Raw genomic sequence first — 13,857 nt, 5'->3', positions numbered from 1 at the left:
ATAAGAGTCTAACACAAGTTAATCAGTTGAACAGTAATTAGAAACAATGCTGTGATTACGTTAACAGAAAGGTTAACCTTCTTGTATAGGTTTACAAATCCTCCTATGAAACTGTACAGGAGAGATCACTTTCCACTGAATGTTCCAGTACCGTTCAAAAAAATTTGGTCTCTCCAAAGGCCTCTTCTTTCAAGTATGAGTATGGAGCTGAAGAGAGACATTTTTATTCAACAGTTTCAATAACAAAGTTGCTTTAGGGTTTTAAAAAAGGTGAAGAAAACTACACAAATAGCAGAGCAATCCTGATCAAACACCAGTATGCTTTTGATGCTTGCACAATTATTTAGTTGCAAAGCTACATTTTAAGTTGATACACATATAAAATGTTAAAATGCAGGCTGCCACCATTGAACAGCTCTCACATGGTTTATTCTCAAGCTGCAACCCAAAATTAGAGATATGTGAATTCAAAGACACCATAGACAGAACCAATTAAAAGTTTGGAGTGGAAGATAATTTTTTGGCCAAACCAGTCTTAATAGTAAGAGCATATGGCATTATTACTAGCCTCACACTTACATCCAGTTTTCTCATCTTCATGAGGAAGACAATGTACTATAAAGACCAACTAGGTATTCAGCAAAGTGAACATAATGTAAATTTTTGAACTGTTATTTAAGCACAAATTATTTGGTAGCCTTTTTTCTTCCCCACCTCCCCTTTGAAACTCTAACATATAGTCCCTCTCCTTATTAAAAAAAAAAAAAGTCAAAAACAATGACACAAGATACTGGTTTGTGATGTGGCCCTAGTTTGTCAGGAAATGCATTATTAATTTTTGCATATAGATGGTCTTCTAGTTTAATGACTGGTTCATTCAGCCAGGTGGAATGGCAAGTTACAACAGATTCCATTAAATGGTTTACATTTAAAAAAAGCCAAACTCTAGAATACTTACCCTATCATATTCAAGATCTTCAGGTACTGATGAAGATGTTGACAATCGGTTGTATCTTGATTCACTAAAATACATTAAATTACACTTTTAAGCATCTTTAATAACAGATGATGGAATTCCACTGAATTTTTTCAACTTTAACAATTTTGAAGTAATTAAGGAAAGTAAAGTAGTACAAAATCACTTTTTCACTTATGAAAGCTGTGGTTTTCATCTTGTAGCATATGCTTAATTACAGAGACTTTTGCTGTGTCTCACGTTGAAAAGGGAGGACGTGTGAGCTCCTGACATGAGAGCATTTAACTGAACTAGAAAGAAAACAATGTTTTATTGGGATATTAAACCACAATAACACAAGGGAATACAACATGTGTTTTGGAAGCCTAGTAAGGATCAGATTTGCAAGGTGGCTTCCTGTTCAGATATTCCTTGGTACAAGACATCACCTGTTTTTCCTCCACCTCACTTCCTTCATCTTACAGCCACTACTCAGAATTTCTCTGCACAATTAAATCCCTTACCTGCAGGGCTACCTACTCACACAAATTCAGTCCTGTAGCAAGGCTAAAAGGACTCTGTAGCCCTCAAATATAGCAAAGTACTCGGTTTTAGTTTGTGGGTAAAAGGAAATGTTGCAATGGTGATGAGCCCATAATTACAGGACAATACATGTTAAAATGGAGTGTATTCATAGGTGTATCTACAATAATTTTCACCTAGCTGGCTCAGGCCGCAGTCCAGCAGGGACAATAATACAGGCTCCTAGGTGTCTGACTGCTCAAGGACCTGTTTGTCCCATGCAGGCTTATACTGCCCACATGGACACCTAGACCAGAGCATCTTCACTCTTGCTGCCTGAGCTAGCTGTCACAGTTATTGCCCATCTTTTCTCTTTTTTTTTCTCCATATACTTTTCACAATTGTCCACAGATTATACCTAAAAAACACATTTTGAGTCCTTTCCTGTGGCTTAGTTGTGAATTTATGACAACTTAGCCACACCACTAATAGCAGGAAAAGGCTTGCTGTTAAAGTTTACCCACTTCATAAATAGACAGCTAGCTTTTAAACATCCCAAGACATCATCCTCTAGAAATAATATTAAAAAAAACCACAAAAAACAAAAAAAAAACCCAAACAAAAACAAAACCACAAACTATTTGCAATATTACTAAAAATCAGTGAAGAATTTCAGAAACCTGCAATGATACATTTCTTTTTTAAATCCTTCAGAAATATGGCACGGGCTGAACAGGGAGCTCTGGGAAGATACTGGGCTTGAGCCAAGATAAACAAAATAGTTAATATCCTTCTATACAGAAACACACTGTAAATATCAATCTGCAGTAACGTGACGCTTTAGCAGATAAGCAGCCTATTTTCTTACCTCCACTTCCTTAACCCACAACGGTAGAATGAAATTCATGACAGTGCCAAACACACAAATTTATTACTGAAGCTGCAAACAGTAACTCTGTGAGTGGGATTTATTTCACACAAAGCAGTATGAGGACATTTTTAACGAATATGTGCATGTGATGACAAACATATCTAATTGATACAAATGCACTTAATTTAAGCCCTATTTACTGTACCTACTTCCACATTCCCCAAATGGTTTCAACAAATCAGTCTCAATATCTTTTTTTACCTTTGAGCTTCTGACACCAGAGCAACACGACCATAGTCCCAGAATCTCTTTCTTATAATGGAAAACAGTAATATTAAAATCTAGAAAATAAAAACAAAGATCTTTGAATACTTATTTTTCCACTTCATAATAATTATTCTCAGGTGTATAGGAACTGTCAAAAAAAATGCTGTCCTAGCTCCTAAACCAACTGTCATATGTTAACGGTGGCCATGCTACTAACCAGCCTGTCTGGGACCAAAGGATCAGAGCACCTGCCTTCCTGCTGTAATTTATAAAGGAGGAGAACTGCATGCAAAAATACTTCTGAACTGCAAGTGCATGAAAGTTTTTGACACGAGAAGTGGCAAGTAGTACTTCAGAGGAAGTCAAAACTTTCATAAATACACCTTTACTCCTATACATTACTTAATGACCAGGACTATGATGGAAGACTTGTATTTTATTTTTAAACAGTGATGTAAGCAGGCAGTAGGGGGCTCAACTATCTTCTCAAGTATGAAAATAATTTCTATCTGCTGTAAAAGTAATACATTATTAAAACTCATAAACCCCAGAAGCCTATATTTGATCTCTGCAATGCAATTTTTATCTCCCCCCTCTATTTTCACTTTTTGAAAGAGGCTAAGAAAACAAGAAAAAAAACCACTATGTATTTCATATATGCATTTCTTTTTTCTTTTTTTTTTAAAGAAACAAGTTCCTCTGTACAAAGCAATGAAGCAGAAGTAACAAGGCCTGCTTTCTATGCATATGTAGCATACGCCCTCACCTTCTCGCCCCTCCTACATTCCATACCTGTTTGGCTAGAAAGTGGTGCTAGTGATGTAACTTATTTGGATCTGTGCAAATACCAACTGGGCAGCCAGGATACATGTCAAGATTATCTACGTGTGAAGATTACATAGCTAATTTCCTGATTTCACAATGAATATAACCTTCTTATAAGAGCCTTCCTCCCAATAGGGAATATTAATTTAGATCCTCCTCCTTCATCTGGCATTAAACTTCATGCAAGCAGGAAAGTTCTCTAGATTCTTTGACAACTTTAGTTGAAATTGCCTAATGCACTCTATGGTTATTAGGAGGAACTGCCAGACAGAAATGGGCTGACAAAGCAATATATAAACCTCACTTCCTTAGGAAACCAGCCTGGAAATAATATTCTGAAACCCATCAACTGACAGTTACTAAAGGGATCTGCAGTAAACATGTCATGAAAATAGGAATACAGGAGTTGCTAAACAAATTGCAGTATTCAGTATGTGTGAAGAAGAAAGGAGCCTTCTACACTGCATCTAATCCTCTACCTAAAGCTGTTAGAGGGAGAGTTCAACAGCACGGAACTCAAAAGCAGAGACTCAGCATCTTAAAATTCAACCACAGCTTAAAAAAAAAAAATAAGTCATTCCAAATACTCCAACTAAATCTTATTAAATGTTGTGCCATCAGTCGCACAGAGCAGTAAATACCATACATCCTCAGAAAATTGACTTGTTGCATACACCAAATCAATAGCAAAGCATGCCACTACATAACTTTTAGGAACATCCTCTAAGTTTCTACAGAACTACCATCTCAGACCTTACACAGGTAGTTTTAAGTTTCTCCACAATAGCTTTCTAGAACTCAGGAACTATGTCATCCTTTTCTTCTCATTTTACTACCACAAATCTCACTTATCAAGCCAATTTGCAGGTCTACAGCCCTTTTTCTGGTGGCTTAAGACCACCTAGACCAAACTTACAGAAATAATGGTAAATTTTATTGGAGTCTCAGGCCTACCCTGGAGCCTCCAGGCCAGCAAGTAATCCTTTTCCTCCTTTTGTCAGGATTGAGCTGATCAGTACGTTATTTCCTCGACAGCTTCACAAAATCTACTCTTAAAAAAGTTTGTGAAGTGATAAGACTTTCAGTATTGTATTTCCTTTTGAAAAACAATCAAGTTAGTAATGGTGTTCCCTTCCTGAAAAGGTACCCAGTGCTTAAACCCAGAGCAAGGAATAAATGTTCCTGCAGTTATGACAAAACATAGAAATCTGAGATAGCCCTACAAAGTGCACCATGACCCTACATACAGGCCCTATGATACTGCACTCTCTCTACATCTACACATCCAACATACAGTGCCACTGTCATCCCATGTGTTTGTGAACTTTTATCAACACTTGAAAAGTGCTTTGATGTTCCCAGGATAGCCTTAGCACGTTTCTTATTCTGAAGATTCTCAGAAACAAATCTCTATCTGATAAATACGAGAATTCTGAACAATCCAGCTTTTGAGGCGGCCAGAATTATTTTCAATACAAGAAATAGAAACTGGGCTTACAAAAAAGCAGGTTACATCAAGCAGCAGGACAGTTGGGATTCCACCAAAAGTTACTCCTTGGAGCACCGTGCTGCCCTGGGCAGTGCTGTAGCAGTATGTCTCATTTGTTGAGTTGAAAGGTAAACTTCTGTTCCAGAAGTAGACTAGATGAGAATGTCCAAAACCCAGAAAAAAGAAAGGGTTCATTTTGTCTTTCCCTTGAAGAAAGAAGAAGGAAAAAAAAAAAAAAAAAGAAGAGAGAGAGAAACAAAAAGTGAAACAATGGAACAACCATGTGAAAAGCCTGCCTGGTATTTGTAAGATGTACTAATATTAAAAGTATAAAAAGTACAGGAAGATTCAACCAGGAAACTACTTGGGAAGAGAAGTCGTATTTGACAGTCTTTCCTCTTCTCCTGTAAGATATTTCGCAATAACTGCTCAGTTACTAGTAGTGACCAAGCAAGAATTCCAGAAATCTAACCAACCACATCCTCTACAGACATCTGACGAAGACTACAGAAGACCCACACAAAACAAACTTCTCTATCTTCTAATCTATAACACCAAACTACTTGTTATAGACTGGATTCTGATTTTGGAGTAACACAGGGCATTCAATATTCCAACAACAGCAGTTTGAAGATTTTGCTCCTAGTTGATGGGCATGTGTGAACACACTGGCTTGTGAACTTTGTATTCAAATGTTAAGACGTTGACATTATTAACCAATTCACCACTAATTCCACAGAAAAGAACTACTACACAAATACACATAATCCTCTTTGTTCTTGGAATATTCTGGGAGTTTCCCTTTTTAATAGGAGAATTAAACTGAAATTGAATTATTTCATTACAGAAACATCATATGAACAAGAAATAACAAGGAGTATTTCTAATTTTCTAAGAGAACAGCCATCTACTTCATTTTAGTCATCTGACCTGCTCAGATAACGCAGCAGCATACAAGAATGCACAAGATTGGGCTATTGATACAAATGTGTTTTTACCAGTGGAGACAATTCCTCACTTATTTGGGGGCTTTCCACTTCAAACATTTCTTTTCTTGGATCTTATTAACTTGATGGTTCCCTTGTACTCGGGACAAGGGCATGCTTCATGTGGAACACACTTCTGACTGATAAATTAACAAAGAAAGCATACCCCCGAAAACTCTATCCTTTGAAAGCAAATATTGTAGATACTCATCACAAGTCCAGGGGCACTACTGTTCTGGCATCACGCCTCTGTGAGAGGAAAGCACCCGGCTCTGATGACAGCACTGTTCTGGAAGCTGAAAAAAAAAAAAGAAAACCCCACAAAAACCAACCCAAAACAAGATTATGAGTAACTACAAGTTCTGCCTTTAAACAGCAGAAAAACAACACGGAGAACATTCCTCCCCAAAGAGCATTTACTAAACGCTGGAACTGCGTGACAGGGTGGGGAAGAAATTTTGTCCCAACTGACTGTGTTTCACCACAGGGGAAAAAAAAAAAAAAAAAAAAATAATTAATTAAAAAAAAAACACACAAAATTTGTGGCGCCAATCTACCCTTGCTTTCTAAGGATTGAAATTTAGGGCTGAGAGAAGTATTTTTGAATATTTTTTGGAAACCTTTGCTGTAGCAACTGCAGGGACCGCACGCTAAACTTTTAAGTAATGCACCGGCTCTTATCTAACACAGCTTCCAATTCTCCAATGCGATTAAGCGAGCCAGCTGTCAGGAAGATAGAGGGGACGGCGGGACCTCCTAGGGGTGGGGTGGGCCGCGCTGCACCCACCCAAGGAGCTTCCAGGGAATCAAGCACCGGTCCGGGGACTCCAGAGACGGGGAACCAGCCGGGGACTTGCGGGGAGGAGGCCCCGAGGCGCCGGCCCTCTCCTCAGGAGGGCCGGGCGGCGGGGGGCGGGAAGGCGGCCAGCTCCGTCCCGCGCCCCCGCGGCCGCCCCTCAGGGCTCACCCCGCCGCGGCAGGACCTGCCCCGAGGCCCCCTCACGCAGCCCCGTCCCGTCCCGTCCCCACGCGGCGCCGCCGGGCAGCGCCGTTCGTCCCCCTCCATTACCTGCAGCGGGGCGGCCTCCCCTCCCCTGCCCTTTCTGCCTGGTCGCCACACGGGGCGCGTCGCCGGCCCACCGTCCCGCTCCCGCAGTTACGAACCCCGGCAACAAGTCCCGGGAGTGGCGCATGCGTGTCCGGGACGGGACGGGGCCGGCCGTTAGCGACCGGGGCGGCGGCCGCGGGTTCCCCGCCTCCTTCCTTCCCTCATTCCCTCACAGAGCATCAGAGCCCCGAAGGCGGCTGGCTTTTTTGGCGTCCCTCGCTTTTCTGATCTTCTTTTTCAGATCCCGAGGTGCTTCCACTGAAGGAGGGGAACCCCATAGTAAAAAACCGGGGGGAAGTCGTCGTCGTTTTTCTTGCAGCGCTGTCCCTTGTCGCCTGCCACCAACACGACATGGCGGTCAGGGAGGTGCAGGCCCCCGCCCTCGTTCAGCCGGGTTTTGCTCTGGCAGAGGAGAGGCCGGGAGCTGTGCTGGAGATGGGTTTGCTCCCATATGGCAGGGCCGGCAAAGGGCTTCAGGGTTGGAGGCCTGTGTGTGCCAGGGCTGCCGTGAAGGTGCCTTGAGCCAAGCTCTCCCTTTACACAATGCCGCTGAAATGATGTCTGTGGTGGTTTACAACAGTTACTTTAGAATTTTGTAGGTGATCTACGAACATTTTCTGCTGGACAAACTCTCCAGTGAAGAGTGAAGGATTTCCTAACCACTTGGTGATTCTCAATTTTAATGTTAGCATGGACTACAGGGCTCAGGTTTGGAGGAAAAACCCTTTTGTGCCTCTATGACTCCCATTATCCATTAACATTAAAAAAAACCAAACCAACTGAGATCCAAACGGAGCTTTTTATAGCCAAAAAGGAGGAAGATGTGTGAGATTTCAAGAGAGATTTCGCAATTCCCAGCCTGGTAAAGTGGGCAAATGTGCAGGTACAAGTGGAGCGGGCCATACACCAAGATAGGTAACTGCAAAATAAATTAAGTAATAGCAGTAATATGAATGTTCCGTTAAATATTCAAAGCCCCTTGTCAAAGCCCCAAGCCCACACGCTTATAAAGAGAGAAATAGCATTCAAATGTTGTAAATTGGAGAAAGCGAGACCTAGGGAGTTCCGCTTCATGTGTCTATGACAGGGCTGAGATGAGACTGATTCCCAGCCATCCACAAGGAAGTCCTGTCCTTCACGGGAATGAATTGCTTCCAGCCACAAAGCCAGAAACACAATACAGCAAGGCTCCACTGTCCATCTCTTCTCTACCCTTTATTTTAGTGTTCTCTCTACAGCCGTTTGGTACTCAGCACTGCCAGTCATCATCCTCCTGCGTCTTCATCCTTTGCCACTGATTGGCATGATTGGCCTCAATGAGTAGCAGGCATCTGAGGAAGAAGGGGATTATGATAACGATGAAAATGTAATTGTTCAGGGGGAGGCAGGGAGATCACCTGCCTCCAAAGATTTGCACCCTACCTCCAGTCTCATGGATGAAGCAGCAGTGATGTTTCAGAGCAGCGGTCCACACTCAAAACAACCAAAAATCATCAGGGTATTTGCAAGATCCAATCTGATGTTACACTGATCAAAATCTCAGGTCAGTGCTCTGTTGACTTTTATGTTTACAAGAAATGAGCATCCCAGCTGCCAAGAAGCCAGCATCTCCCCTAGTTGGCAGTCCCATTCCTGCCTTTCCATCTTCAGGTCCATATATCCCCATGTATTCAAACTGTGTGTACGACTTACTTATGGCCCTGCACGCATACCTGTTATCCTGCCCCCTGCCATGTTATTAATCCACAATTGCCTCGCGCTGTCAGATCCTTGCCTCACTTTTCAGGAGTGCCTGCTCGGCGGAGAGCAGCGTTTGGCTGTACATGTGCTATGTGCCTTCCCTGACTCCCTCCTGCAAAAAGGGAAAAAAGTCCCAGTTATCTGCAGTAGCCGGGAGACATCTCAAGATAGAATTTCACCATTTATCTAGCAGCTGCATTGTAGAGAATCTGGGATTTTAAATTGGCTGTAAACATTTATGTTAGTTAGAAAATGGCATAGAAGTCCTCAGCTCAAAGCAGGGTGGTTCACATTCACTACTGCAATAAGGAATTTCCACTATTGTTGAAAACAATGTTAATGATTTTAGCTTTAAAAAGCACTCTCTTGTAATTAGGGCTATGTTGGTGGCAAAGTTGTTTGGCATGAATACAGTAGAGTAATTATTCCATCCTGACTTTTCTGGAATAACGCTTCCTGTGGACAGTTTAGTTGAAAACAGGAATCCAAAGTGGAATAGTTATAATCGCTTTCTTTTAAATTTAATTTTACTGATGTAGCTGCAGCAGAGTAGACCTGCCATGTAGGAGAAGCCTCAGTCTACGCTTGCAGCTCTTATACTTCTAGGACCAAAATCTGTTTGGGTGGATTTCTTGTTGATTTCCTAGGCTGTTTGTACTTTGATTTTTGTCTTATTTTTCAGAATTAAGAAGGCCTTGCTCTGGCTGGACTATCTTATTCTGTAGTGTAAAATAGGTGATGTTCAGTGATCTTGACATTGTAGTCTTGACATTCTTGGTTCTGAAGAGTTTTGCCCAGATACAAAATAATTTTTACGTCTCTTTCTCACAAGAATAACATCAAGCTTTTGTCATTTGGGTTTTTTTCTTCCTCTGTCTAGACAGGCTCTTTAGCTAAGTGGTGTGATTTTGTTTATCTCTAATTTCAACAGCGGAGTCACATTTCCCTCCTCCCTACCTCTTGTAAATAGGGTTTTGTTTACCACTGTCTGTTCTTTTGGTGACAAAAGCCACATACTGTCATTAGTTAGCAAACGTTTAATTATGTTGCTAGAGCAGACGGAGATCCAGCCTCAGGACCTAGGGAGCAGGTCAACAGAATTTAAAATTCTTCCATCTTTCTCGTATTTTGCATGCTCCGTATCCACTTCAACAGATCTTTAGCACCAAGTTGAACAAGTGTGCGGGGTATTTACACTTACATGTGTGACTCTTCCCTTACTTTATTAAATGACCTTATGGCTGAAGAACTCCGCTGTCACTTTAGTTTGATTTATCACAGCAGGACTTCCCTTGATGGGTGAACTCCCAAGAGGACATCAATAGTCCCTGGATGTGAGTAGCAGGTGGCCTGATGCTTTGCCATGCGTGACAGCTTTCGCCGTGGTTTCTTCTCTCTGAAGAAACTCATCAGCCCAGCTTGCTGTTCCTTACTTATCTGCCTATTCAAATATATCTTAATGGATTTAATTCGGGCTTCTAGCCTGGCAGCCCTTTGCTATGTTTTAATCTTTGCCTTCATCTAGCAATCTGTTTACAACCCTCGATATACCAAAGGACTTAGTGTGGGCATTATGGCGTCTTCCTTTGAAAGCCCTGAGCATTAATGTGTGTATAATAAAAACAAACAAATAGAAAAATCTAGACATATATTCAGATTTAAATGAACTCTAATCATAATACAAATAAGCAAGCAGCAAGTGTTGATTTAAATTAACAATTTACACTTGGCTTCTCTCTATACTTATTATTTTTGTAGTGCTCCTTCTCATTCATAGATAACATGTTGATTTTCAAGGTAGAAATACCTTCACATTAAAGTTGGAATGTATTTCTATTAATCAAGACAATTGACTATTATAAAAAAATTTTAACCAAATATATCCAGTGACACATGATAGAAACTTGCCTTGCTTTTCTTATACATTTTGTGTCAGATAGGAAGTGGTGAGCAGGGCATTGGTATTGATACTTGAGCATGATTAATTTTTCTCATGATCTTTGTCAAGTTATATTTGAATGAAAACTGGGATTTTATTAAAACGCACAAGTAACTGCAATCCAAAATAGCAATACTGAAAAGCACGGGAGAAAAAAAGTAAGCTTATTACATCATATTTTGCATTTAAACTTGATTTATGAAATGGTGAAGTATTGTCCCTACTTTGTGCACTGAGCTCATTGTTTTTGAGCATCCTGGTTGTGTCCAAGGAGATGTCCCTGTGAGTGCTCCTTGGCTTCTGTACCGATACCCCAGCTATAAACACTGCCAAAACCAGCCGCAACAACCTCTGGACCTTGCTGTAGGCCTGCCTGGGCTAAGACAGAGCTCTGCCTTAGCAGGGGACAGTGCATCCACTTCCTTCATCACTCGCCTGTGCGCAATGTGAGGTTCTAAACCTCTGGTTTGGGGGTGGTTGCAGCTCTGGAGGGTCTTTTGCTGATATATAGGATTTTTAGGCTTATTATTACCTTGCCAAAATGCAACCGCTGTTGATGTGACACACTTTGGTACAAAACTGGGACAAGGTGACCTGAAACACGGATGACTTCATTGTTTTCTGAATATACATATTATCTTAATGCCTCTCCATGCATTAACCCTGTGTGTATGGAAGAGAGTTAATGCATAGGTGGCATAGCACTAACTATAATTAAGGCAGCTCCCTGAGAGAGAGAGGCAGATGGAGAAACCATCTGCCATAATCTGATCTCTCCCACTGAGGAGGACAGCACCTGGCCACATCACCCATTGGATTTAGGTGAGTCAGGGAGCAGGTGTATTTGTCACCAGTGTAAAATATCAAACCACTTGCTGCTTGTAATGTTTTCTCATTCTTGTGTGCAATATATGTTAGTTTTAGTGAAGAACACTAGTGTTCTCAAGACCCTCTGTGCTCCATAGCTGTCCTGACTGTACATAGTAACTTTTATTGCAACAGTACTGGGATGAGACCTGGGCAGACCTGACGTCTTTGCCTTAGGTTCTGCTTTCTCTGGAGCAGAAAGCTGGGTGAGGGTTTGTGCAGGAGCCACAAAATGCTCCAGGAGATTTTGCAGTCTAAACCATTGGAGGGCCAAGTCAGCAGGGTTTGCTGGAACCTTGGATTGAAAGTAAATTTTTGTTAACCAACCTCTCAAATCTGGGTTTTGATCAGCATAAATCAGAATAAATCAGAATAAATCAACCTCTTAAATCTGGGTTTTGATCAGAATAAATCAGAAGGACAAAACTAGGTTTTCCTTATTTTTTATGTTTTTTTCAAATTTTCGGTTTGACAGCTTTGAGCTAACTAGTGCTTAAATTGGTTGGTCTGCTTTATCCATTCTCTATATGTAAAGCGACCAGTGAGATCCCCAGCTTTTAGACTTAAGAACTGGGTTCAAGGCCTTGGTGATGACCCTTCCTGGTTTGCTGGCTTGACTTCCCTTAAAATGTCAGCATCAAACACACTGCTTGAACATTTATAAATGTCATTTACAATATTTTTAATGTGTCAAAACCTTAAGCCTTAATATAGGTGGTTATAATTTAAGTATATTTTTAAAAATAAGAATGTATTTGAATAGAAATCTGGATTAAATAATTTTTAAACAACTTTTAAAACAAGTAATCTTTTTTTTCCCTCGGGCAAGAATTCCCCCTTCCCACTCCCAGGTTTACAGATGAAAAAAAATTCGGTGTACAGACTGTGAGGATTTCAAAGAGCTTTGATTTTATTTTAATCTCAGGTTAACTCAAAGCAAACTAGAAGCAGCAGAATTAAGAATTATGCTTTATTAGCATCCGTGCTCTGCCTAGGAGCTTGCGCCAATAATCATCTCTGTAGATTTGTGTGTCTCAGCCTTTAGAAATGGGCCTGATCTGTTAAATTCAGATTTCAGCTTTGCAAAGAGCTGAGGAGGTTCCCTGTTACATTTTCCACTACAGCAGTGCCTTGGCTCCTTTGCAGATAGATGCACGCCGCGGCGGGCGAGAGCAGGGGGCCACTAATGACAGCAGGATGATCCTGGTGAGCCGAGGCAGGGGGTCAGGTGCCGGGTACGCCTGGTGCAAGCGTCGGGGGCGAATTGGTGAGAGGATGCAAAGTGGCTTAAGCAGGAAGCCGTGAAGAGCTGTCGCGATGGCAAACAACCATGACCAAGGGCAGCGTGGCTTTTTCCAGGGAGGAAGATCCTGCATCCAAGGCCTGGCTTTACTAGAGTGCGACTGGAAATAGTGGGGTGCAGCAGCATCCAGCCAGTTCCAAGTGCATGACTGCTGCTGGAAGCACACTGCAGGCAGCTGGGTCCTCGCTGGGCACTTTCTGTCCCCTCCGCCTTAGGGAAGCAGAAGAGTTGCCTAAATACTGGCCATTCCTTAACGTGATCACCCGCTGGACATAGTGTCACCATGCCTTCTGATTTTCCCATTCTCATCCCTGCCTATCCACTTTCATTCCTCTTTCTGTAGTAGTTTATTTCCCCCTCCCATTCATCCTTTCTCATATCTCCTTTTTTGTGATGATTTCATTTTCTCTGGATCGCTTGCTTTTCTTTCTGTTCCATCTTTCTCCTTTCAAAAGTATGCGAAACGGTAGAAGGGTGTTCCCTTGCATCTCTTCCAGCTGTACATGGCATGTTTGATGTTGCCTGAGGAGTAAGAGTATGCCCAGCGATCTAAAACGTCACTGCAAGCTGAGCTTAAGCACATGGGTGAACAATGGAGAGCTTTCTTCCTTGTAAGTCAGCAGTAAGAGATGGCAGGAAGGATATCTCTTATTTTACTAAGACACTTTATGTACAGTAATTGTTACAGTTTGTTGGTGATTAGGGTTTTGTTGATAGAAGCTGTGGTTGGCTGGTGCCTTTGAAAATCAGGTCATTAGTTTTGGTGCCTAAATATGGACTTGAAAATTTTTGGCCAGGGCAATTTCCTCAAGGTCATTATCCTGACTCAGGGACAGAACTGGGAAGAGGGCCCAAATCTTTTCAGCTCTCCCTTCCTATTGGTATTCTGTTCAGTTTCAGTAAAGCAGATGTTTATATATTCAGATTATATACCGGATTATAATGAAGCGAGTGATCAGAATTAATTTGGGAGGAGTTAAAAGCA

General features: G+C 41.5%; 1 protein-coding gene across 3 annotated transcripts in view; it reads right to left on the bottom strand.

Annotated features, from left to right (window-relative positions):
- The window catches only part of TMEM63A (transmembrane protein 63A), a 49,175-nt gene extending 42,058 nt beyond the window's left edge, over window positions 1-7,117 (bottom strand). For all 3 annotated transcript variants that reach the window (XM_054193724.1, XM_054193723.1, XM_054193725.1), the window contains exons 1-5: window positions 6,985-7,117; window positions 6,082-6,211; window positions 4,939-5,135; window positions 2,610-2,689; window positions 959-1,022 (exon numbers count right to left, since the gene is read on the bottom strand). In XM_054193724.1, coding sequence (XP_054049699.1) covers window positions 959-1,022; window positions 2,610-2,689; window positions 4,939-5,124 — 330 coding nt within the window. In that variant the 5' untranslated portion in view covers window positions 5,125-5,135; window positions 6,082-6,211; window positions 6,985-7,117. The remainder of the gene's footprint in view (window positions 1-958; window positions 1,023-2,609; window positions 2,690-4,938; window positions 5,136-6,081; window positions 6,212-6,984) is intronic.
- Window positions 7,118-13,857: the final 6,740 nt, after the last annotated feature.

The sequence above is a fragment of the Rissa tridactyla genome, chromosome 3 (genome assembly GCF_028500815.1).
Source record: "Rissa tridactyla isolate bRisTri1 chromosome 3, bRisTri1.patW.cur.20221130, whole genome shotgun sequence".
In the NCBI taxonomy this organism is placed as follows: Eukaryota; Metazoa; Chordata; class Aves; order Charadriiformes; family Laridae; genus Rissa; species Rissa tridactyla.
This window is presented reverse-complemented; position numbering and strand designations above follow the sequence as displayed.